Source organism: Cavia porcellus, unplaced genomic scaffold (assembly GCF_034190915.1).
Source record: "Cavia porcellus strain 051 isolate PalLab524CR breed Dunkin Hartley unplaced genomic scaffold, mCavPor4.1 scaffold_1, whole genome shotgun sequence".
NCBI classification, from domain to species: domain Eukaryota; kingdom Metazoa; phylum Chordata; class Mammalia; order Rodentia; family Caviidae; genus Cavia; species Cavia porcellus.
This window is the reverse complement of record NW_026947484.1, coordinates 187,227,689-187,254,676: the sequence shown is the minus strand read 5'-3', so window position 1 is coordinate 187,254,676 and position 26,988 is coordinate 187,227,689. Positions and strand designations below refer to the sequence as shown.

Here is a 26,988-nt window from a genome sequence, read left to right as displayed (position 1 = left end):
CCGTTTATACCTTGGATAAAATCTTTCTTGATCAAAACTATTGACCAGAGGCTGGAGTTGCTACATTTAATAATTCTCTTTCCTCTACTGTTCCACTAGATAGCGCACTTCCCAAATTACTTTTTAAAGTTTTTAGTTCACAATTCCAATTTTATGATTAGGACTTTAGCTTTATCAAAGCCTCATAGCAGATCTTGGTTCTGTATAGGTATAGAGCACTGAATGACCAGAACATTTAATTTTTGTCACATTTACATTAGTGTGCCGTCTTAACTTTATCAATAACCTTGCTTTTAGTTTCACTTTCTCATGTATTTTATTAAGATATGGGCAACAATCCTTACCTCTTTTTGATCAAACTGTCTTTCTGATATCCACCATGGCTAGAATTCGGACATAAATTCTTCTCGGGTTCGTTAATTCCCAGTTTTAATGTGTGTCCGAGATGCCTTCCTGAGCTTTCTCTTCCATCATCGCTCCCTCCCATTAAAAAGAGGTCTTACCAATAACAATGTATGGACATTGATTGGACCTGACTCAAATAAAAAAAATTACTGAAAAGGAGAAAGCCATCAGAAAAATGTGAACACTATCTCAATCCTGGACCTGAGGCGCTACAACCAGATTTCCTCTTTGTCGATAAGCGCCCCATTACACTCTTCTCATAGCGGGCAGCAGCAGAAGTCTGGAGACCTAGAAGGGAGGCCGAGTACATCTTCCTGTTTTTGTTTTCAGCTCTGCTCAGCATGGTCCTAGCAGGCTTCTTCAACACAGCAGTGATAGTTCTTTCAGTGACATCTTCACTCTGCATCTTTTCAACATTCACAGTGCCAGCTTCAAATCTCCCTCCCCAGGAAGAACTTTCTCGCAGGTCTGAAATTCCTCTAGCAGAGCCCTTCTAAGATTTCAGGGTTTGATAATGCTGTCCTTTTCTTTTTTGTTTTCCTAGTTGCAGGACTGGTAGCTATTTTCTGCATCGGCTACCTCTGTGATACCTTGAGTTGTTCTCCTTTTATTTTTCCACTTCAGTCCATGGCTAACAATTCTTTATGTTGAAGCCTCTCTGTCAAAATGCCTGGCCAAGTGGTCTGCTGACTGAACCCAGACTGATAACACTGGTGTATTTACGAAAGATCCTTGTCTTCCAGTAAAAATAAAACTTACAAATGAAAGGATATGACCCTGAAGTTGTCTTCAAAGACAGACAGAAGTGTTGGTGAATAGATGGTGGTTAGATGGAACAAGATGGCTATGTATTGATGACTGTTGAATCTGGATAGTGGCTGTATTGAGTTCACTGAACAATCATTTTTTCTTCCTAATAGTTTGAAGTTTTCCATGATATAAAGTTAATGTTTTTTTTGGTTTGTTTGGTTGTTTTTTGTCTTTTTCATTTTTATCGGTACCAGGGATCAAACTCATGACTGCCTGCTTGCAAGGCAGGCGCTTATGCAGCTGAGCTAAATCCCCTAAAGTTAATGTTTTTAAAAATGCAAAGTTCCTATGTAAAATAATGGCACTTTTTCAAAGTGGAAGCCATAATCCTTAAGTCTAAGGTTGAAATAAATACAAATAGAGATGGGAATTTCCCTACATATAATTAGTAATTATATCTTTTTACTAATTGAAATTTTGTCCACTATCTGAAAAATTTGACATCGATACTATTTATCGATAAAGTGTTTCATACTTGATGCTGCAGAATTGCAGCATGTCGAATGAAGCTTAGCTCAAGGGTTTCACATAGTTCTTCTGTAGAGCTCCCTGCAGCGGGGCTGAGGGAGTGGACAGTCAAGTGGGTAGCCCTTGACCCCTTATTTGCTTTATGTGTTATTATAAAATTTTATTTTGGGAGAAAAAGGATTCTTGGGCTCTTAAACTGTGAAAAGCCCTGAACTATCACAGGTATTTTGTCTTGCTTTTGTCCGCCTTATAATATTCTCACCAGCGGTCTTTCAGTTTCTGGTTCAACAGTGCCAGGGCAGTGATCCTGCTATTTTCAGTGTAGCCTAACTCTATGGGAATGTTCTTCCTTATGTAGAGCCCAAATGTGAGAACTGAGCGTTCAGTCTGCTCTCTCTCCACGTAGCAACACTGGCGGTCTCTAACGTCTCCTGGATGCATTTGAATCTCTAGCTCAAACAAACCTACAGCCATTTAGGCCACTAGTTCAGAAACTCAAGAACGTGTAAGAAGTTCTAGAGTATTTGTTTACATGCAGATTCCAGGCTGAATGTGCCGAGCCCCTATTTTACATCCTGTCAGACACTGTGGAGTCTACCTCCGTAACATTCTAAATGTGTTTCTCTTCATCTCCACTCCTCATTCAAGCCACCTTCAGTTTTCACTGCTTATTAGAATTTTGTTATCTGGTTTCCCTGCTTACCGGTTCACCTACTACACTTTAATGCAGTCTCCTCCTGTCAGCTAGAGTGATGTGTTTAAAGCAAATCAGACTCTGTCACTCCCCAGTTTCAAGCCCTGCAGTGTCTCCCATCACTCCCACCCAAGTGGCCATTTAGGATGTTGTCTCTGCTACCCATGTCACTTGCCTCACGCTCACTGTGCTGCAGCCACCCTTGCCTTTCTGAAGCACACAAAGTCATTCATGTCCTTAGCAATTGTTCCCTTACCAAAGATCTTTTCTTATTTATGGCTCTGGTCTCAAACATATCAAACTGTTTTCTATTGCATTAGTTATGGTATTCATCATTTAACCTAAGAATTTGTTGATAGAGTTTATCAGCTGGGGTTCACTAGAGGAACAGATTTAATGTAAGATAAATCTGTGATGCTACAAAGCATTTAGTAGGCAGGCTTGCAGTGGCTGTCATTGGACTGCCCTAGAAGCCCAAAGGAACTGGAGACGAACATCCAAAGGCAATGGCAAACACTGAAACTCCTCCAAAGGAGAAAAAGGAAAATTTCTGTCTTCTTTCCTTTTTTATGCCACCCAGGCAATTGACACTTCGTAATTAATGATCACGTAGGAGCTTTCTTGTGTTGTTGTTGTTATTTTCCTTTGCTTTCCTTCCCTTTCTAGGAGGTCACTTTATCTGTTTTATTCCCAGGATATAGCGCCCAACCCAAAAGTCTGCATTTTTACAAGCATTCCAGGTTTGCCTGCGGGTCACCCTTTTATGAAAGAGACATTGTTCTGGCATTGTAGAGCCGTCATACTTAGCAAGAACCTGTACAATTCTCTGAGCTATTCTGATGGGTCAGTTCAAACCTAAAGAGGAACAACATGAGTCGGGTACAAATGGGAGCAACAGGCATGGACCAGCATAACATTAAACACACACAGCAAAATTATTCTTCAGAACGGATCAGGGAGGAGACAATATATAATGTTGTACATTTTCTCCAATTTGAAAACAATTGATTTTTTAAAAAAATTAAGCCCTGAGAAAGTGGTTTGCATTTGAAGCCATGCGATATGAAAAATATACTCAATGCAGCAAGATGTGTGTGCGTTCTGTGCAGACAGGTACACAGAAAAATGAAAGAACTAGCACACGCAGCCAGCTGAAGGGGGTTGACAGTCACAGTCAGGTGGACCCCTGAGGACATGTGTTTATTGAGGGAGAGAATTGCCTGCATCATTTACGTCATTTATCTTTGTCATTTTTGTTCTCTCACTTCCTTAAAAGAGAAAAAATTTAATGAACCAGTATCTGAGAACAGGATAAATGGCAGACCAACAGGATGGAAAGGAATAAAACCATGGGAAGAGGAAGGCAGAAGGAAGGGGAGAGCATGAGTGTTACATATAAATAGGAAGGAAGTTAGAAATCTGTAAAAGTAAAAAATAAACCAGAGAACCCTTAAGATTTGGATGGTACTAGATAAATAGTAAAGGGTGCAGCTGTTCAAGAGCGTGCTGTTTCCTTTTGCTTCCTTGTTAGCTCTGCATGCTGCTGCCCTTTCCGGCCACGTCAGCACCGTGAAGTTATTATTAGAAAATGATGCTCAAGTGGACCCTACTGATGTCATGAAGCACACACCACTCTTTCGAGCCTGTGAGATGGGACACAAAGATGTGATTCAGACACTCATTAAAGGTTAGTAAACATGAGTCCTCCGATTAAACCACTCGCAAAATGTAGGGATTTTTGCATGCTCAGCTTGAAATAAAGCTTTTCACAATAGAGATCCACTGGGGTAGAAGGGTAAAACGATGGCTTAAGTGCTTGCCTGCTAAGCGTGAGGGCATGAATTTGATCCCCAGTACCAAAAACAAACAAACAAAAAACATAAAAATTGAATCTTTCAGATGTGGTGGCACACACCCATAATCCCAGCACTCAGGAGGCTGAGGAAGGAGGATGGTTGTGAGTTCAAGACCAGCCTGAGCTACAAAGTGAGCCCAAGTCTAGCCTGAACTGCACAGTGAGACTCTACTTCAAAAAACAAAACAAAACAAAAAAAAGAAAGAAAGGAAAAGTGCCCAACCTGACATGAGGAAATTCCAGCTCTGTCTCAAGCCCTGCCCCTGTTGGGAGTTGTTAATTTTGGGAAGTCCTTTAGCACCAGGCCCTCAGTGGTATGTGCTGTAAAAGGGAACTCAGTTTACAGGCTGCTGTGTAACTCTGAAGGAGGCAGTGTGTAGGAAAACATGTTAATGAGAGTGAAGCATTTAAGAAACTCTTTTTTTCTAATTTTTTTTTTATTTTAAAGAGAATAAAACCAATCAAAACAAACCAGTGTAAGAGATACAGGCCTAAAAATGTTACAAAATCAACAGTAGTTACCATAATGTCTTTTGATGTACTCAAAATAGCTGCAGATAACTTCAGACATGGTAACAATCAAACAGAACAGAATAGAATAGAATCAATAAAAACAAGACAATGAATGCAATAAAGAATTTCAAAACAAGCCTACAGTAAATCCAAAATTGCTACCATAATATATGTTGTTACTTTTGAAATATCTGCTCCTGCAATGGGATTTGACATAATCAAACTAAACAAAAGAGAATAAAACCCAACCCAGCAAAGAATGGAAATGATACAGGACTTCCAAAACAAGACCATAGGGAGTCAACAATGGCTGCAACCCTCAGAGGGAGACTCCCCTAGATGCCATACTGTGTACTACTATGGTCTGAACCCATGATCAGACCCCTGGCCCTAGACCTGCAGAATTAGTGAAACACCAAAGCACCACAGGCTTCCGATTGCAATCTACCTCCATAGCCATCATCACAGCCTGTGTTTCTCCAGATAAGATGGCCGCTTATGGGGGCCGAGGCGGTATACACTTCTTGCTTGCCAGTCTGCGCACCTGAAGGGGCTGGGGTCTGGCTGTTCCAGACCTGCACTCATGGTGCTGCTTCCCAGGCTGGGTTTGCTTGCCCACATTTAAGGAACTCTTGCCATATTTGTTAAACTTTTTTTTTTTTTGGTTCTGGGAATGAAACCCAGGGCCTCACATATGCTAGGCAAGAACTCTACCACTGAGCTACATCCCCAGCCCAACTTCCATTCTTTTTGGTAAGTGCAAAACACATGAGACATCGTAATTGTAATTTTTTTCTTTTCAGGTGGAGCAAGAGTAGATCTAGTTGACCAAGATGGACATTCACTTCTACACTGGGCAGCACTGGGAGGAAATGCTGATGTTTGCCAGATTTTGATAGAAAATAAGATCAATCCCAATGTACAGGATTATGCAGGAAGAACCCCTTTGCAGTGTGCTGCATATGGAGGGTATATCAATTGCATGGCTGTACTCATGGAAAATAATGCAGACCCTAACATTCAAGACAAAGAGGTAGAAATCCTGGGTATTTTCTATATTGTTTGCTATGAAATGTTTATAGTATTTCTTCATTGTTGTAAGATTAAATAAAACAGGGCTGGGGATTTAGCTCAGCAACATAAGCGCCTGCCTTGTAAGCAGGCAGTCGTGTGTTCGATCCCCAGTACTGCTAAAAAAGGAAAAAGACAAAAAAAAAAAAAGATTAAATAAAACAAAAGTCAACAGTTTAACAGCTGAAGAGATCACCCACAAACCTACCCAATAATTATGATTTTTATATGTGCATGCTTTCTTCAAATCCCTATCTCTATATATAATTTAACATAGTCGCAGTATAAACTGGAAATAATTTTATAACTTTTATAAAAAGATGACATGTATATAAATATATATTTTATGGCTTTCCACACCACTTTTTTCATTTATCTAAAGTTATTGTGTTTTTATCATTTGATATATACTTTTATTCATAGTCATGAATGCTTAAAGTTGGAAACTTCTAAGAGCTTTATGTGTAGTAGTAGCACATTCAATCCTTAGAACAACTCTGTAAAATAGCTATTACTCCATTTTACAATAGAGAAACTGAAACTCATATTTCCTCTAAATATGAAAATAATTACTCAAACATAGCATTTGGCATCAGGAGGTCAGGATGTATACATGTGTTTAACCCAGACTTCACAGTTAAATGAGAAGCCTCCTATCTCTGGACCTCTTGGTTGCTTTTCCATTGTTGTAGATAATGTTGTGAGAATCTTCTTTGTGCCTTTAACCTTGTTTGGATTATTCCCTTAGAATAATTTCTTCTTAGTGAGATTACTGAATCAAAGCAACAAACAGTATATAGTATAATGAAGTCATGATACATACTGCTAAAGATTTCTAAAAGATATTGATTAAATCTTCTTCCCCTAGCTATGTGGTGATGTGTCCGTTTCTCTCAGTTTAGCAAGTGTTAGCTTTTTGGGGGCTACCTTATCTTAACTCTTTAAAAATATTAGCCTAAGTTATGTTTTCTAAGTAAAAAAAAATAGATCATTAACTCATTTAGCAAGTTTTGATTGTTATTGTATATACAAATAACAATAAAAGTATGTAAAATATGGTCTCTGTCCTTATGTTCCTAGAACTGCATCTTTTATAATTTATCCTTCCTGTTATACTTCAACAAGCTACCAGTTTCTTACATTAATAGTATATTAAACTAACAGCCAGTTCTATCAGTTTTTATGTATAATATTTTGGAGTATCTATGTAAATAATGTTGTGATGTGTGAATAATATTTTATTTCTTCATTTTCAATCCTTATACTTTTTGTTTTTCTTTTACTTTATTGAACAAGCTATAACCTACAGTATGAATATAATTATTGGTAAATGGTAGATAGATTTCACATATTTATTTATATATATATTTTAAAGTAAATAATGCTTTACTTATATACTGTAAATAAGTATATATAATAAATAATGTTACATATTTTACTCAGGCAAATCTTTTGATTTCTGCAGTTTAGGTCTTCTGTATCTTTAGTACGCTTTTGTCAGTATTTCCTACCAACTAACATGAAAAAACAGTTACAAACTCCTGCTATGATTATGGATTTTGCTATCTCCCTTTAATTCTGTCAAATTTTGCCCAATATATTTAGAAGCAGTGTTATCAGAGGTATACAGATTTAGAGTTGTGACATTTTCCTTTGGCACCTTTAACACTATTCAGTATATTTTATTGTATCTTTTGTGACATTGGAAGCTTTAAGAATACAAGTCATTTATTTTATTGAATTTGACTCAATTTTGCTTTGTTTTCTGTTTTCTCATAATAGATTCAAATTTTGCACTATCCGTTGGAATATTATAGAAGTAACTAACATAATTAATGTTATGAACACTTGGTGAAGATGCTATCTCTTTTCTTTACAGTGTACTTAATATTATCTATTTTGATAAATAAGCTGTTTGGGAAGAATAATTTATATTTTTGAATTAGTATAAATAGCCCTATGTCCAAATATGCTTACTTCAGGTGTGCTTGATTTTTGGTCATGTTTGCAGGGAAGAACAGCTCTACACTGGTCCTGTAACAATGGATACCTTGATGCCATTAAATTGTTGCTAGACTTTGCTGCTTTTCCTAATCAGATGGAAAACAATGAAGAAAGGTAAGCTATTCATTTAAAAAAAAATTTAAATATACTGGTGATCATCTCACATCCTCTCTCCCAAATTAAAAAGGTCTCATGTTTAGATACTGGTTCAGAAATAATAAATATATCCATAAGGAAAGAAAACACTTGCAAAGTCTTGAACCAGAAAAAAAGAACAAAATTGCCATGCAACATCGATGTAGAATCACAGAATTTTGCATCGTTCAGAATGTTAGCTATTACCTAGAGCAAGTTAGTTTGGCAGCTAAGGAACCTTAGGCCTGCTTCTAGCTTGTGGCTAGTATAAGGTCAGGGAAGTCTGAAATGACCCAATTCACCAGGAATTCACCTAGGCCAGCAGAATATGTTATATATTCAAGAGAATTCTCTTGAGGGAGAGGATATTACCAGCAGACCAAATGGTGCCACTATATACCATGAGAACACATGGAGAATCTAAGGTGTAAATTCAGCACACCATCTATAAATACAGCTTTCTTGGAGTAATACCAGGTCCATAGAGTTACGCTGTAGTTGTTACCCAAAGACTCAGACTCAGTAAAAAGGACCAGACACTGTGAAATCTAAGCAAAGTTGATCTTGGCCTTAGGAAGATTCTAGTAATTCGCAGGAAACAGCTAAGTTTGGGATCAGACTCCATACCTGAGGACCTCCCAGCTAGGTTTGTGTGTCAGCCATCACTGCTATGGGTGCTCTAACTCCAAGCACCCCTGTTATGACACCATCCCCCTCCTCCTAACCACCATCCGCCTTTGTTTTGTTAAGAGGTGGGAAACATATTAGAGAGGGAGAGGCTTTTCTAGGGCAACCTGTTCCTTTCTCACTGCCTTCAGATGCTGTCCTCATCAGGGAGGGAAATAAATATGTCTCCCTTTGAAGCTTTTTTTAAAAAAAATAGAATGTAAATATTAAGCATCCTAAAAATTAATGATACATGTTTCTATGAAAAGTTGATTCTATAATAGCATTCTACTTGGTAACAACTTTGGTACTTGACTGCTTTTTTTATAGAATGAAAAAATATATTTATTATAAATCACTTTCCATTTATATGCTAAGCCTTAAGTTTCAAAGCTAAGTTACTGCCACCTGGAATAAGCATGTGTTAATTTCAGACCACAAGACAAAGGAAAAATCCTTCTAACTGCTCCTGCCAATATGTAGATACAGAGACACTGGCCATTTCCCAGTCTCTTTCAATGTTTCGTCTTGATGTACAGATGTCATCTGTCTTGATGGCACTGCCTTTTATATCTATTGACATCCTGGTTTAGTCATTCTACTGAGCCCATCAGACCATTCCCACATGGCAAGTCCAATTGCATCTTATCCTTGTCTTTATCTACAATGTTTCTTGGCTAGTTATCATCAACGTGGCGCTAATTTTTACTTCTCATGCATTGACATTGAGCCGCTTAGATACACTGTACAGACATAATTTTTGCCGACCTCTGCTGCCTTTCGGTCAATAACTATCTAACAGCTGCACTCTAACAATGATGGGAATATTCGCAGTACTCGAATGTTGCTAGATTGAATGTGGGGTAAAGAAATAATAAGTGTGTGAGCCAGTGAACAGGTAGACATAGTTAGCAGCAGAAAGCACTAACCGTGACTACGAGCCATATTCAACCTTGTTTTGGGGAAGTTTCTTTTGTTTTTGTTTGTTTGTTTCCCCACTGAGGAAACAGGATCCGCCTTGGACTAGAGAAAGTGGTTCTGCATGGAGAAAATTCCTCATCTTTGAATGAGGTTTCTTTGTGCTGTGTAATAATATTGATTAACTGTGCTCTGAATCACATTCCATTTTTACAAAAAAAAAAAAATCCTCCATCTGCTTCAGGTACACACCCCTTGATTATGCTTTGCTTGGCGAACGCCATGAAGTGATTCAGTTCATGCTGGAGCATGGTGCCCTGTCCATCGCAGCCATACAAGACATTGCTGCCTTCAAAATCCAAGCTGTCTACAAAGGGTACAAGGTCCGGAAAGCTTTCCGAGACCGGAAGAACCTCCTCATGAAGCATGAGCAGTTGAGAAAAGATGCTGCTGCCAAGTAAGTGTGAGCTATGAAGATTGTGTTCACGTACTTTAGAAGTGGGGCAGAAGGGACCTGGGCGTCCTGAGGTGGCCAGGAAAGAATAAGGAGAGAGTCCACTTTCCGTTTGGTCCCTGTACTTAGTTACTTTTCTCGCGGAGACAAAATACCCAACACCCAAAGGGAAAGGGAAAAGGTTTATTTAGCTCACAGTTTGTAGAAGTTTCAGTCCCTAACTGGCTGGCTCCAAGGCAGGACGGCGCGGCAGAGGAGAAACCGTTCATAGCAGGAAGAAGCCAACAACGCACACAAGAAACAACCTCAGCTCTTTCTATCTCTTCTACCTTATTCAGGGTACTCAAGGTGGGGTAGCCCCCACTCGTACTCCTAGTGCCCTTGATCTAGCCCTGCACCATGGCTCAATCCCAGCATCACACAGTTGGGTTCCACCATCTCTGCAAAAGCCCCAACTAGGATGGCATGAGGCTTTGGGGGACAGCTAGACACAGCCAGTTCTGCTCACCACTCTGTCTTTAGACAGAAAAGCTAAGTGAAGGATGAAGCCTCTTCTTGATGGCTGTTTTTTATAGATTAGAACCTAATGGTCTGGCCCTAGAATAAACCCCTGTCACCACCACCCACCACAGGGAGTCAGGTATAGGCTCTGCCCCACCAGTCCCTTAACAAATCTGTACTAAATACAGTTGTCCCTATGTACCTATGGGAATTGATTGTTTCCAGAACTCCCTACAGATGCCAAAATCCACAGATGCTCTAAACTCTCATATAAAGTAGCACACTCTTTGCAAATAACCTACATATATGCTCCCCATACACCTGAAATCATCTTTATGTTACTTAAAATACCCAATATAATGTGAATAGTATGTAAATGGTGACCATACTGTATTTAGGGAATAAAGACCAAAATCTCTGAACATGTTTAGTACAGATACAGCTGCTTTTGAATATTTTCAATCCATGGTTAGTTGAACGTGAGCATGCAGAGCCATCGGATGTGGAAGTCTGACTGTGCTCTATTAAAGAAATATTAACTGACGGTTTAATATGCATTAGCAACCCTTGGCAAGAACCAAGAGTAAGGACTTCACAAGAGTAAGGAAATCATACACAATACACCAAAAAAAGCCATTTGTGCCTATTGCATATTGTGATTGTACCACCTACATAACTGAGTGCAGATTCTGCTTTGGTTGGCCTTTGCTTTGATCCTTGTGTTAGGTGGGAGCATTTTAAATATCAGCAGCATATTGAATTAACAAATACAGATACCAGAACCTCTAAAGATGAGGAGATAGGTGACAGGCTGGTTTCTGAAGGCTAACTTCATGGAAATATGTCTATGAAATACTTCCAAAACCTGAGCCCTTCAGCTCAGGTCCTTACATATCTTGTCCACAAGGGGGAGGCATAAGTGTAATAAAAATAGCCATTAACATTAACACTTCAATAGCCTTTAAAAATGATAAAACAAGATATTTTAGTGGGAAGTTAAATACCACTGCATAGTATGATGCTTACCATAATTTCAGAGTTCCATAGATAAGATTGGTGAAAACATCCTTTTCTGTAACTGGGAAGCTGTTAAAGTGCAAGGCATTCTAGGAAATAGTGTCTTGTGCTCTCCTTTTAATGAGGTTCTCTTCCTTCCATTTATGTCAGAGAATCCAGGATTAACTTAAAGCTTCTTCAGCTCTCTTTGTTTAAGTCTTCCTATAAAAGTTCACTATATGAATGACAACTCTAAGTAGGTAATACACAAGAGAAATTATCCCAAGTAGCAAGTGAATGTTCTTGGTAAGGGGTGCAGTGTTCTACGGTAGTTTCAGTGTCTTCTGAGGATGCCTGAAACCTTGGATAGCACAGATGGTCCAAGATTCCAATAGCTCAAATTACAAGTTTTGGACCTTAAAATGACATGAAACTGTGTTTCGCATTTAAATATTTGCTCTTTTCCTGGGCTACTGATGTGTGGTATGATCCTCTCTCATCTTTCTGGGCAGCAGCTGTGAAGCACAGGTCCCAGCCACGTGATCAGGAAGGGAAACAACCTATCCTCTTTCCGTAGCTCTTTACTGTGGTCCTAAGCTGTGGTCATTGGTAGGCTGAGTGCATTCAATGCATTTTTAACTTGTAATATTTGAAACTTACCGTGGGTTTTCCAGGTTGCAACTTGGTCATAAACAGGGGGGTGTCTGCATATACTATGTTTCTCACTATATATGCATAGCCATGATAATTTAATTATAAATTAGTGCAGTAACAGATTAAAAATAACGATTCCATGGAACAATCAATGATATTCCATAATAAAAAGTATGTGAACATGGTCTCTTTGAAAATACCTCCCTGCACTTCCACCTTCCCACCTAAAGGGAGCGCTGTGTTTGTAGCATCTCTTCAACATAGCTGAACTGTCGACGGTCACTGTTTTCACTTTATTAAGTGAAATGAGGGCTATTTTTATACAAGTGCTGTGATCCTGCAAGAGTGGACCTGCTAACTAAGATGGCTGAGTGACCACTGGGCAAGGAACTGGATCGGTACACCAGACAAGGAGGTGACCACGTTCTGGTCAGGACAGAGCAAGAGCGCAGATTTCATCATGACAGTCAGAATGGCACACAATTTATAACTGAGGAATTCTCTATTTACAGAATTTTTACTTAATATTCTGAACCAGAGTTCACAGTGAGTAACAAACTTTGTTAAGTAAAACTACAGATAAAGAAGGACTACTATGTGTCCTCCTACTGATTTCCATAGATTGAAAGTTAAAGTGTGACAACCTGTTTTCAGAACTCAGGGTCATATCTACCTAAATATGAAGTGAATTCTATGAAAGCAATGTGCTGACATTTATGTACCCCCCAAAATGTGTTAATCCAAACATGTTCCATTTCTTTGCTGGACAAAGGGGGCCCTGCAGTCCTCCTGTCCCCCAGTTCTCTTTCCAGCTGAAGAAAGAGAGGTGCCAGAGAGGAAAGTTCGAAGCCAGCCTGGGCTACAGTGAATTCGAGGCCAGTGTGACAAGATCTGGTCTCAAAAAAATTTAATATAAGAAAAATGACGTATTGGAAGCTTAAGTAGCCCACTTCTTAACATAAACCAATGTGACTCCGTCACAGGACTTGAAACAAAGGATTTAGGAAATATCTAGCCAATGCCACTTTTAGGTGTCTTCTTGATTAGTTTCTCTGCCATAGAAGATATGTCTTCTTACTTAAATTTTTGTTTCTGAACTTAATTTCTAAAAACACCTTTAAGTGAGGGCTGCCCTTACCTGTGAAAACAGGCAATCTGTTACCCCCATTCGATCATGCTAAGGAGGGCAAAATCACACTCCTCACAGTGAGGATATGAAAGGAACTCATTTAAACTTGAAGTAAAGTGATCTCTAATTTATGATACAGAAACTGGAGCAGAGAAAAGTTGTCAGGTAAGGTAGGTATTTTAGAAACTGCTATTTAAGAAGTATGTATAACCCACTTAAAAGCACTTTTTAACTCACATACACTACCTGTGTTGCTGACAGAATAAACGTTATTGCAATTTATCTGCCAACGCAGGGAGTGGAATGCACACTTACCCAAGACCGTGTTTATGTTGATCGCCCTCTTCCTTGAAGCTTCCTTCCTGACACATTCTCATCTCGCTCTCTAATATCAGATCTTCCAGTGACTCTTCCTTCTGACATCTTTTTAATCCTCCCACATCCACACTAAGGTCAGCCCTGCAGGCCGGTTTTTACTTCTGTTCCTGTTGTACTAATTTCCACTGAAAATGTCCCGTGGCTTGACATGCAAATCAGAGCTGAGCATATCCATGTGCATTCTAGTCCCAGCTACTCAGGAGACTGAGGCAGGAGGATCACTGGAGCCCCAGGATTCAATACCAGCAACATAGATGGATTCTGTCTTTGTAAAAAAACACTTTAATTAGTTCATCTCTGTAGATCACCCCCTAATCTGGCTGCCATTCAGACCTCCTGCAGTTCCAATCCAGTCACCCGCTGGGCACTTCCACCTTGTTGCTTCCCTTTATCACTTGACAGAGCTTCAGACTCCTGGAAATTCCCATTTTCATATCCCTCGGCCACCATCAATTCAGACTGATAGTGTGAAACCTACAACAATCTGTCTCTCTTCCCGCCTCCTTATTTCCTAGCTAGTGATGGTGATGACACCATTGATTGTTAATTTCACCTTTGAAATTTCCTTTTACTTTTTTTTTTAATCTTACCACTCCATACAGGATATCATTCTTGAGTACCAGCCACGATGTTACTAGAGACCCTTGACATTTTACCTCCATTTACTCCAAGTCTTATTCTTCTCTAGTGCTGATCGCCTCCCAGGCCATCTCACTTGCTGCCTCAGCATCCTGAATGTTCCTCACTTCCTCTCTTACCATGCCCTCACGGAGACCTGGGCTTCTTGCTGGCTAGTCTGAGATTGAGAAAGCCTCCTAATAAGTCTGGTTTTGGTCACCCACTTCAACCTTTGTGCTGCTTGAGTCCCTTCTAAAAGAGACTGCAGACCTCAAGTCTCACAATAAAGAAGCCTGCACTTCCTGAGACAGCTCGTTTCCTCAGTGAATTAGTGGAGGCCTCTGCATAGCCGAAGTTCTCTTCTACCCTGTTTTTCAGCTACTTCTTGAAGCCAGAGAAAAAGCCCAAATCTTTTCTCATGAAACAACTTTCAGATATTTAAAGACAGAGCTCAAAATAAAGACAGTGCTCACGACACTCCCTGTCCAAACACAGAATTCCTTTGAGTTTGTAACTGACAGCAGCCTGCTCCCCTAAACATCCCCAGCTTGTAAGTACAGCACCTCTTTTCACAGCACCCGTGTGTCTAACTCTTTATCTCACAGTCTTACGATCCACAGGGAATTACTTCTGTGGTTCTACTTCTTCATGCGATCTCATTTCTTAGAGCACCAGTTTCCCGTGAGCAAAATGAAAACCACTTCTTAGCCGAGGATGGGCTTGAGGGCTCCACGAGTGCCCTGAGACTGTAGAGGCAGCATTTTGTGTGCCAGAAACATACTCATACTATTTTTTTTAAATCTCCTTTTAAAAGGGAGTCCATGAATCACAAAAGCATAAAAACCTCCCGACTACATGATCCCTTCCGTCTCTATCATGTGTAAGTCAGAGGTCCTAAGGCACGCAACATTTTCTCTTTCCCTGAAGAGGAAGTTAAAGACCAAATGTTCCTGTGCCTGTTATTCAGCGACAATGAAGAGATATACTCTGACAGACCCTAGAAACTGTGCCACAGCAATTGAAAAGGTTATAGCGAAACCTTTTCTGCCTCATGAGATAATCAGCCCCCTCACTGGAAATGTTCCAACAGAAGATGAATTATCATCTCTACAGGATATGAGATAAGAAATTTCTAAAGTTACATGAAGAAGTGGTTTCTGGGATGCCTTCTGAGTCAAAGTGAGAGCTAGAGTCATGCTCTTCCTTGCCTGAATAACCTTCCCGCATTTCATCCCTCTCTCATCTTGACATTCTTCACACGGATCCTTCTTTGCTCTTGGTTTAATTAGTGATTGTCTCCGGCATCCTTCCGTAGCTCTGTGTAAATGCCTGTTTCAGCCCTCAACACATCCAGATTCTATCTGCAGAATTGTATTTCCTCAATTCCCGTTTGACTTTCAGTTCCTTAAGACAAGAGACAGTGTTTCGTGTCTGCATATCTCCAGTGCCTTGCAGTATTTAGTATTTAATACGCATTCAGGACCTTCCCCGAATATGGGCCTAGAAGTTGACACACCTCATTAATCACTCTAGGCTTTCGTTTCCCATCTGTACATGGAAGAGTTGCCTGGACATGCTTGGCTCTCCTTCAGATCCGACACTGTGAGTAGCACGTTAGTGTTTGCCTGACTCCAGGCAGCAAACACATCTATGTGCCACTTATCTCCACGACATACGCTGGAACGTAGACGTTTGTGCATTTGCTTTTCAATTCCATGTATATTGATCTTGAACAAATTATCGTTTGAGAGCTTTATGACAGTTCCTGTCATAAATAGAAGAGCAGAGAGGCTCACTGCTGTAATAAACTTGAATATGAAATCACGATTCTCTGAACCTCTTAGACCCAAGCTGATTACAAGTCTGACTCCTGACTGTTGGGAGCAGCAAGTATTAAATGATGGCAACTGAGATTTGGGGCCACCTGGAAGATTCTTTAATGCAAAAATGCACCCTTCTTTAAAAAATGAAATTATTTTCATATACTCCAGGTCTAATTATATATAATGATGACCACATTATTTCTCCTAATTTTGCTTACTTCTACCAAAATGAAAAATCAGTCCCCTGTAAGCCTCCTCCAAAGACTCTCAGGAAGCCTGAGCCCCTTGTTCTCTGAACATCCTTACCATTCTTAAAAGCTGCATTCCCTGTTCACCATGTGGCAGCCTTTGTTGAAAGCTTAGAAGGGTCTTCAATGACAAAGTTTGCTCAGGTGCTGTTCAGAAAATGGCTTCTTAGAATTAAGGAGGGTGTTCAACTAACAGAGTCTAATTTATCACCTGAGAGCCCCTTCCAGTGGCACTGAGATCCATGTAGACGCCGACCCAGACCAGCACACAGGGCTGTCTGTCTAAAGCGTTCTTAAAGCAACTCTGTTTCTCAGTGCTATATGCAGAGCAGCACCCCTTCACCCTGCCCAGAGCAAGCTGCTCAATCAATGAGCAGCCCACCGACCACCCAGATGCCTCCACCTTCTGAGAAGCAGCCTCTTCCCTGGCAGATCACACCGAAGAGCACCTGCTGACATCTGTATGAATTCCAGGCACAGATGCGGACTGCAGTGCAGCAACTCAAGGGTCAGCACTTGGCAGGGATGGAACAAAACCAGAGTGGAATAAACATCAGAGCTCTGCAGGCGTTAGTTCGCCCATCTGGCCATGTTCTCTGTGATGAGACTCCATAGAAAGCCAGGAGATCAGTGAGCGTGGCTCAGGTAGGAGGCTGCTCCAGGTCACTCAGGTTTGGTTTTCTCTGTCTCTTAAAATCTAAATAAGCTTTGGTTCTGGTTCCACACTCTGCGGAAGTCTGAATTCTACACTTGCTTGGTAGCTGAGAGTCTTTGCCTCAGCTCTGGCATCCACGTGTGGTGTCTTAATTCTACAGTGTTAGGGGGTGGGGATTTAGCTCAGCGGCATAAGTGCCTACCTTGCAAGCAGGCAGTCGTGAGTTCGATCCCCGGAACCAATAAAAAGGAAAAAGACAAAAAAAAAATTCTACAGTGTTTCAGTTTACTCATTTAAAAAGCAAGCATGTACTAATAAAAATGAAAAACAATACTGCTCAGGAGAAATGCGTTGCTTATCCTGTATGGTATAATCAGTCTGTATTAAGCTCTCCTGTTCTCTCTCTCTTGCTCTCTTTCTCTCTGTTTGTCTTTCTCATCTTTTTAAGCCGAGAGCTTGCCATGTAGTTCAGGCTGGCATTGAGCTCACTTTGTAGCCCAGGCTGGTCTCAAACTTACAACGATCCTCTTGCCTCAGCTTCCCGAGGGCTGAGACTACAGGAGTGCACCAGGATGCCCGGCTTCTCCTGTTCTCTTAAGGCTTGCTACTCAAGGTACACTCGGAGAACCAGCAATACATCTTACCTCAGTAACACATCTAGGAAACACAGACTCTTCAGTTCATCCCCAGAGTTGCTACATCCAACATGTAGCTAGTAAAACCCAGATGCTTCAGCCCATGAAGTGTGAGGAGTAAAGACCTAAAGTCCTTTTCTAACTCCTCACCATGGGAGGACTCCTGGTCCTTTGCTATCCTACCTCTCATCTTTGCTCTCCACACCTGCCTTCCCTCTCATTTTTTCTTTCATGTTCTCCTTCCTTGTCTGGAGATACCAACAAATTAGTCTCCTGCAGAGCATCATTTTTCTCCAAAGCCTCAGAACTGGTCACTACATGGGCCCTAATCACCTACCAGTCCTGTCTTGCCCCAGGCTTGTCAAAGTGTTTGTCCCAGCAGGGTCCCCCTGTAAAAGGATCCAGTATTACAGTAAAATAACCTCACTATCTCAAACATCCAAAGTTCTGCAAAGACAGCTTATTTCTAAACCAGCTGGATTCTGGGCTGTCACACAAGTGTTAGACCCAGGAAAACTGGGTTCAGACAGGAGAGCAATTCACTCGGTCTCTTGGTCATTATTGGTAGAAGCAGAACCAGAAAACGTCTTACACTTTGATCACCTGTGCTCGCTACCACATTCCTAGTCAGAGCTTCCAGCCTCCCTGGATTATCTGGGAAGGAGGTACCTACTGAGCACCAGCTGCATGCCAGATGCATTTATCATAGATCAAAAGCAGTAAATCAAAGACAAACCACTCCTTCCCATGAGCCAACCTCCACCAAGCGATCAAGAAGAGACTCAGCAAGAAGACAACCCATGCCCTCTTGAGAGCCAGGTGGTCTGTGGGCTGCGGGAAAAAAGGGGCATTTTACCCACCCACCCCGCCCCCAAGCAACTCAGAGGATCAGGGTGAAACACTGCAGCCTGCAGCTGCTGGTCTGGGCATCTCTTTGGAGGAAGGCAGTGTGCATTGTGGCAACTGTGGGGGATTTCCTCCTGTCTCGTTTTTGAAATCTAATGTTTTGTTCCGTTTTACTGTTTTATTACTGTATGTGGTGACCTGAGAAACTATTTTGAAGACAATATGTAGCATAACAACCATTGTTAAATTACTATCATCTATATTGCTATTATTGTTTATTGTTATCATTTTGCTTTAATTGTTGGTGTTTTTAGATTTGTTTGCTTCTTAATTTTTCTGTTTTGCCTTTTTTCTCTTAAATTAAAAAATTTTAAAAAGCAGGAACCAGGTTGTTTACCCACAGTGCCTGCCTTTGCCCAAATTCTTCCTTCAGTCTAAGATCTTCCTTCCCATGTTCCTGACTGGCAGACTCTTACATGTTTTTGGGAACCAACAGCTGGGTCCTTTTTGATTTTTCCAGACTACCTTTTCTGTGTAGACACACTGTCACATTTCTTCTATGATAGGGTAAGTCTCTGTCCCCATCTACATAGACAGTTCCTCAGCAGAGGACCTGAATTCTGTGGTCCCCATTCTGTACTAGTTCTCAGCAGAAATTCAGAAAATATTATTCTCCCCCTTACTGTCTTTACTACAAATTAGTGATAGTGACATTAAATCAAACAAATCCTGTGCTTCAGCCCTTCATCCTCGAGCTCCTGAGCCTTTTCTGACCCTGCTGCCCTTCTGAGCTGCCTTACGCCCATCCATGTCACTCTGCTACTCATTTCTAGACCCGGCTTCTCCTACACAGCCTTCTTTCATGCTGCTGTTTCTCAGTGGTTGCAGCTTTTCCTCCAGTGGTGGTCACCTTTTGAAAACCATCCTGCTGGCGGGACCTTATCTGCAAAGGCAGTGTGGGTCTGACTCCTTAGCTGGGGCAGCCAGCAGCACTATTGCACTTCATAGGTGTCTTTTCATCATTGGTGAGGTCCTTTGCAAGTAAGTTTTTCATATAATCATAAAGGTTTGGTACTGGTCTTTTTTCACTAAGTGGCACACATTCAAAGTCATCCCCACAACCACCCTCAGGTACACTCTGCTGCGCCTCCTATAAGAGGTGAAAAAGGGTGGAGTTTTGGGTAGTTCAAGAATCACACACACACACACACACACACACACACACTCACACACACGTGTGGGGCACACACACCCCAGCAAGGTTTTGTCTCATGTAAAGTCGTGTGGCAGTCTGTCAGCTGTCTCTCAACAGTGTAAAGATTAGTCTATGAATTTCTTTTTGGCTCCATCAACCCTTAAGCTATAAAGTGGTGTAAAATGGGAGGACTTCTCCACTATCTAGAGAAAAGACCATCCCGGAAAATGTGAATCTCTAAACCCCTCCTGTGATATGGGAGCTCTTCCAAAAACTTCAGTCCAACTCAAGGACTCTGGAGCAAGCAGTATGCTTTAAACCTTTTCCTCCTCCTCTTTTGCTCGACTTCCAGAAAGCGGGAAGAAGAAAACAAGCGGAAAGAAGCAGAACAGCAGAAAGGGTTGAGCCCAAATTGCTGCAGACCTCCAGCCCTTCCCTGTCTTCTCAGTCCCCTGGATGAGCCCAGCAGGCAGAGCAGGGACCCAAGGAAGCAGCCATCTGCCAGCCACCAAGCCCAGGGCCCGGAGCCAGGAGACGACAGAAGGTCTCCAGGCAGACCCCGCCAGGAGGAGCAGAACGTCTCCTCAGACCTGCAGGGAACAGACTCCAGAAAACCAAACGGTAGGTGTGTGCGCTTTGTTAGCTAGTGCCAGCCCAGGGACGGGGTGGCTTAGGTGTATGCAGGCACTTGCATTTAAGGCAACTACTAGCGCTTAACTACCATTTTCTGATTCATTTTGTTTCCCATGGTTCTCAGTCCTCTGTTTCTTTTTTCTTCCTTTTGTGCTGGTTACTAGAACATTTTTTAAGATTCAGTCTTGATAGGTTTATTATATTTTTGAGTGTAGCTCGGAGTAGGTGATTCACATTAGTCTTAAGAGTCATGTCCTGGAAGAGTCACACCTGAAGGCCAGTCAGCTCTACTGTGAACCTGGTCACAGTCTGCCAGGGTGGCCTCACATCCTGAAAACTCCATGTTGTTTTGGTTTCTAATAACCAGTCCTGTCCGTTCATTATACTGATACTGTTGGTGGAGTTGGCAGATTGCTCTTATGAGGTGGTAAGATAAAGCTGTCTTGTGTTATTGTGGTTTGGGAGAGTCTCAGGAGAAACTGCTTCAAGGACCAGCCAGGCATTTTCTTATTCTCATTAATTGTAGTGTCAGAATCGGTGGCTCTGACTGGTCTGAGTACAGCAAGACCCTACAGTGGACACACATAAGAGCTGAGGCAGCAAACTCACTTACTTCCTTCATGCCAAAGACTCTTCCTTATTCCACTTACATGTATTTGTTTATGTCCTCATTTGGATGTGTCAAATGCATCTCAAACTCCACCTATCCAAGGCAGAACAAATGCACTCACAACTATAGCATCATACAGTGCAGTTTCACTACCAAAAAACCCCACTGTGCTCCACATATTTATCTCTCTCTCTCTCTCTCTCTCTCTCTCTCTCTCTCTCTCTCTCTCCTAACCCCTGGCAACAACTTACCTTTTTCACTGAGTCTATAATTTTGCCTCTTGTAGACTGTCATATACAATTGGAATCATATACTCTGGCATTTCCAGACCCTTCTTGACTTGATAATAAACATTTAATGTTCCTCAATGTCTTTTAAAACACAACCAGAAGATATTTAATAAGACCATCTGTTGCCCACCCCATCACTACCACCCATGTAGACAGTGGCTACTTAAGCTCATGCATTTACCACTCTGACTTTCAATTTTCTCTGCTTTTGGCTCCTAGAGATGTTCTTATTTTCTTGAAATTGTGAGGATGCTTTTTTTTGTTTTGTTTTGTTTGTTTGTTTTGGTACTGGGACTCCAGCTCAGGACCTCAAGCTTGCCAGCCAGGTGCTGTGCCGCTGAGCCCTATGACAGTGCTTTTAAAAGGATGTGCTTAACATCTTGGTCAGCGTTTCTAGTATTAGTAAGGGCCTTCAGGGTATCTATCATGTTGCTGGAAAGAGAAGTTGAACAGGATTTTGCAGTCATACTTGTTATAGTACAAGACTATTTTAAAAATGTGAACAAACTGGCATAAGTGCCCTACTATGTAAATCTTGGACAATAACTATTGTCCCTTTTGTCTCCTTAAGAAACACCCAGGGAACATTCTAGAGGTCACTCTGCCTGTGTCCACATCAGACCCAATGAAAGCAGCACCGGAGGCCGGCGTTCGGTAGCCGCCTCTGTTGAGAAGTCCAGAGGTGAGGCAGCCATGCATCGATGTGAGAAGGGGACAGGTGTGTTGAAGCAGCCCTCCTCCGGCAGGGTGTCTGGGTCTGATAACAAAGGGGAGAACCCCAGCCGGCCGACTGCAAGCCTTGCACCGCAGGATGGACACTGGAAGCCCAGCAGACGGCATGACTCAGCACTCAAGGCCCTAAGCGCGCCCCAGAAAAGGCGCACTCAGGAACTCAGAGGAAGGTGCTCCCCGGCTGGCTCAAGCCGGCCTGGCAGTGCCAGGGGTGAGGTGGTCCAGGCTGGACAGAATCCTCTCCACCAGCGCACGTCAAGAAACAAAGTGACACAAGACAAGCTCGCAGGAGGGGCCTATTCAGATTTATCAGAGAACACAAAGGAAGTGAGGTCAGGAGTCAGGAAGCTGGGGCCTGCTGCCCTAACTGAGAACATTCAGGTGTCTAAGGAGCCGGCTCTGGCACCTGGTCTCCTCTCTGGGCAGAGTGTGAATATTGACCTTCTCCCTGTAGAGCTCCGGCTGCAGATAATCCACAGAGAAAGAAGTAGGAAAGATCTGTTTCGCAAAAAGAACAAGGCAGCAGCTGTAATCCAGCGTGCCTGGCGAAGGTAGGAAGCGGCTCTGGACATCTTTGGTTCTTTGGTGGTTACTGATACCCTTGCATGCTTTGATGTCTTCTCAGTGAACTCCTGTGGAGCCAGCCCATGAAATTCACACTTGTACATGCTTGTGATTTATATTGTGTGTTATAAGTTATGTGTACAGTGTTTTTGCACAGAAAGATAGGAACATACTCAGAATAGTAGGGGGTGAAGGAAAAAGTCCTGGTTTGGAATCCACAAAGCTTGGGTTTCCAGTGTCGCTCTACTAGGTTGTCTGAATTTAGACAAATCATTTGGCCCCGACCCAGCCTATTTCCTCAGGAGTAAAATAGGATTTAACAATTTGCTGCATGTGTATATGATAGGTTGCTGGAATTCATTTATATTTTATAAACCCTAAGGAAAACACAACTTTTAAAAAAATTTTTATGTAACTGTCAACAAATTAGTCATATTCCAAATACCTGAACCAGGCTTAGATATAGTGGATTGAATAGCTGAAATTTATTATAGAAACCTGGTGGGAACCTAGTCAAGCTCAAAATATGGGTTAGACACTGGGACTTAGGGTGGAAGTCGTCCTAAAAGATTGGATCCATGTTCCAGGATGGTAGAGACAGACACTTCCACAATGGAGACAGACACCTCTTGGGAGGACTGGAAAGTTCTTTGCTCCTAGTTTTTGTGTATCTCCTACTCTCCTTCACACCCCAGATCAGGTCTTCCAGTGATGACAGTTCCCAGGGGCAGGATGGATCCATGGCCAAAGGCACGAGTTCCATGGCTTCCATCTCAGGGGCTTCCATCCCCACACACAAGTCCAGCATCAAGGCCCATTTCAGCAGAAACAGAAAAACAGGCCAAAAGAGCACGAACACTGGCAGGAAGAAAGGAGAAGATAAGTTCCTGGAGGCCCAGGGCACGGGGTCTGTGGGAATAGTATGCCAAAACTATCTCACTCACAGCCAGGTGAGCTGGCTGTGCTTGTCCAGTCTTTGAAAACTGTGCCCTCATATCTGCTTGTGCTTATGTGATCTCCCAGCCACATGAGAAGCCATCATGACAGGCACTGTGTTCCCATTTTCTTAGACAAACAAACTACTCAGAGGAAAAATGTCTTGTCTTTGTGGCACGGACCCAGCATTTGAACCCCTGACACATTTCTCAAGGACTTTTGCTTACATTATAAGTAAAGTGGGTTTTTTTCACTCTGGACAAGGTTATGCCAGTGGCTGCAGCCTCTCGTTACTTGTCTGAGAGGGGGCTGAACAAGGACTGCCCAGAAAGCACATAGAGGGAACAGTCTCAGAGTGGAAGGTTGCTGTTATTACCACCGCCATTCACACCAGCAGTTACTATTCATTGGGCACTTGTGCCAGGCACTGTGTAAAGTAGCTTTACGTAGACTCATCCATTGACTCCTCACAGTATTCCGTTGGGTAGTGCTGAGCTTATCCCTATCCCAACGATGAGGCAACAGAAGCACAAAAAGGCGAAGCAGCTTCCTAACCCGAGCTGGGAGAACTGACCCCAGAGCTGACTTTGAGCCCAGACAGTCTCCCCTTGAAGCCCCAGGTGGGAACAGCCACTGCTCCCTTCCCTGGGAGCTGAACATGCGCTGAACACCGTCCAGAGCAACTTATTGTGAAGTATTCTGGCTGAAACCTGGGATCTAAACAAGCCAGAAGGGTACCTCAGGAGGCCCCCCGCTGCTTCCTAACTAAAATGTTTCCCTCTTAGACTGTCTGTTGTTTGACTCCTTTGAAGAGTTGGTAGCTGACATTTGCTGTCAGTAAGTATCCGAAGCAGCAAATGAGACTTGGGTCACTCCCATCAAGAACAGTGAGCTCACAGTCTGGTGCCATCTGGAAGGCAGTTACACAACCCCACCCCCACGCTGCACCACTGTGCAGTTCTGAGGCCTGGGGACACTGACTCAAGTCTTGTGGGATGCCCCATGTGGAATGCTGCACCTGGTAATAGTAAAAACACTTTCACTGATTCTGTTACTATTTTAACAATATTCCCCATATTATATTTTTCATTGCTGTCCTGGAGAAGTATGTCTGACACCAAACCTAAGGAGCAGTGAGGGATGGGGTAGTGCACAGGGTTTTGGCATCAAGTGCTCAAGAAATGCAGGCTATCTTTATAGAGGATGTGTCCAGAATGGAGAAAGGGAGCTGTAACATACGTAAAGATGGGGTGAGTAGACTGATCTTTGAGCCTCAAGAAAAATGAAACTGAATTTTAAAATTGTGAGTTCTATTACTAATTAAGGCTTGACTGTTTTAAATTGAAAGAACACACTAGACACGCTAACCTGGGAAGTTGCTGCATAAAACCCTTGGTCATTCCCCAAACGTGGAAGCCACTTTGCTGTCATCTCTCGCTGTCTGAGATGGAGGAGGATGAGTGGGGCCCTAAGACCTCTGAACCCATGGTTCGGAGGAATTGATGGGCATGTTGGGATTCCCCACAAAACAGGAGAATACGTCCTCCTGGAGATGGGAGGCGGGGGACTGGTCCTGTGAACTGAAGACCATGGTGTTCCCTGGACACAGTCTCCGTCCCAGAACTGAATGAATGGAAGCTGTGTCCACTGCAAACTCAAGCTCCCAGCAGGCTCAGCCAATACCTGCTCCCTACCCCCAGCTCAGGTTCTCTACCAGAGAGCAGAGGGTAGGGGAAGACCCTTGGCAAGTCAAGAATGGGCCTGAATAAATGTCCCAGTTTGGTAAATACTATTCCTACAGTTTGAAATGCTACTCAAAGAAATATGTGTCCTCAGTTCTGTTATCTGAAAGCCTCTTCTCTCCTCTCCTCTGACCCCACCAGCTATCAGCTCAGGAAGCAGCTATCCCACCTTCTGCACCAGAAGCAGCTCGGAGCTACAGACACCGACAGATGGGAGCGAGAGTGCCTGGCACTGCTACTCGGGGTTTGGAGGAAGGAACTGGCACTTAAGCTCCCAAAGACCCCTGCAGTAAGCAGGACCCCCAGGAGTCCACCCAAGGGCATCGCAGGAACAAAGTCCACCAGGCACTCAGTGCTCAAGCAGATCTATGGTAAGTGTTCTTCTGAGCACTTTGTAGGTTACAACAAGCACACCCAGAGAGTAAGACTAGAAGGCAAATTTCCATTCGGATTAAACACAAAACGTTCCTATTCTAAAAACCAGGATGATTCTCAGCACCCTATTTAGTGCTGCCCAACACTTCTGGGTCAGAATTGGTTTGATGAGGCATTTTGGCGTCTAATCCCAGGTAGTCTTCCAGCCAGGACTCTCCTCTGGCTCCATGGCTGAAAGCCTGTCTTAACCTTCCAAACTTTGGCATGCGTGTCCCCTTCCTTACACCACCCATTTGGATGACTGTAGGATGACTGTAGACTCAGACCCTCTCTGCCTTACTCTGACTTTTCCTGTGCTGGGATAATACAAGGTTGCTCACCTATGAGAATGCCCAAGACCTTCCACTGCTATAAATGGGAACATTTTTAGTTCTGGAAAGAACCCATTCAAATACCCTCCAGCAGAAAACAAGTCTGGCTAGCTCCACAACAGCAAGGCATCATTAGAAAGATCTCCAGTTCACGCAGTAAAATATCAGAACTTTGTCCTGTCTTATAGAGAAAGAATCTCTAGCCCAACATTAGAACATTTCAGATTTTTTATTTAGGGCCAACCAGTTAAGTCTACCCAATATCCCCAAATCCAAAAACAAAACCTCCAAAATCCGATCATTTCTGGTCCTGAGCATTTCAGATATGAGATTCTCAACCTGTTTCCACACATGCCTAGCTTCCCTTGCTGCCAAGTAAGGAAAGTCACCTGCAAGCCCTTACCTCAGTAAGGAATTCAGAACTTGGCAGGCCACAGCTCTAATGAGTCAGACCTGACTGTTGTTGGTTGATTTCAGGTTGTTCTCAGGAAGGGAAAGTGTATCATCCCACAAAACCCTCAAGACCCCCTCCTGCGCTGCGTCTCAGTTCAGGTAAGGCAGCCACTGTTTTAGCAAAACAAGTGGCAGAGAAAACAGGAAGAGTTTCTGTTTTTAATTCAGTACTCGATGTGCAGGACATTAGAACAGAGATAGCCTGGGTTTTCGAATGGTCATGTATGCATGTTTTTACCCCTCTGTCATTGAATTATTACTGTAAAGCTTGTCTACATAAGACAAATTATTTTTCATCCCTAGAAACTATTATTACCTCTAGTAGAAATAAATGGTAACTAACACTGAACACCTCTACATACACATACAGAAGTTAAAGTATTTTCTTCAAAGAATGCATTGGGAGCCCTTATCCCATGCAGGTGTCACAGAAGATAATCCAGTGTCCTTACCAGAAACAGGAAGGCCGTCAACAGAACACAGGGGAGCACAGTCCCCTCAGGCACAGTGGTACACAGAAGCTCGGGGAACTTTCTTTTCAGCCACAAGACAGAAGTTTTACATAGGGCTCCTTCCTTCACACCAGCATTAAAAGTGGGTGATAAGTTCAG

General features: G+C 42.3%; 1 protein-coding gene across 6 annotated transcripts in view; it reads left to right on the top strand.

Annotated features, from left to right (window-relative positions):
* The window catches only part of Invs (inversin), a 126,853-nt gene that overhangs the window by 96,598 nt on the left and 3,267 nt on the right, over positions 1-26,988 (top strand). For all 6 annotated transcript variants that reach the window (XM_063224579.1, XM_003470893.5, XM_013153592.3 and 3 more), the window contains 8 exons: positions 3,909-4,064; positions 5,549-5,778; positions 7,828-7,934; positions 9,784-9,996; positions 20,024-20,292; positions 21,776-22,487; positions 25,320-25,549; positions 26,402-26,476. In XM_063224579.1, the coding sequence (XP_063080649.1) occupies positions 3,909-4,064; positions 5,549-5,778; positions 7,828-7,934; positions 9,784-9,996; positions 20,024-20,292; positions 21,776-22,487; positions 25,320-25,549; positions 26,402-26,476 (1,992 nt within the window). The remainder of the gene's footprint in view (positions 1-3,908; positions 4,065-5,548; positions 5,779-7,827; positions 7,935-9,783; positions 9,997-20,023; positions 20,293-21,775; positions 22,488-25,319; positions 25,550-26,401; positions 26,477-26,988) is intronic.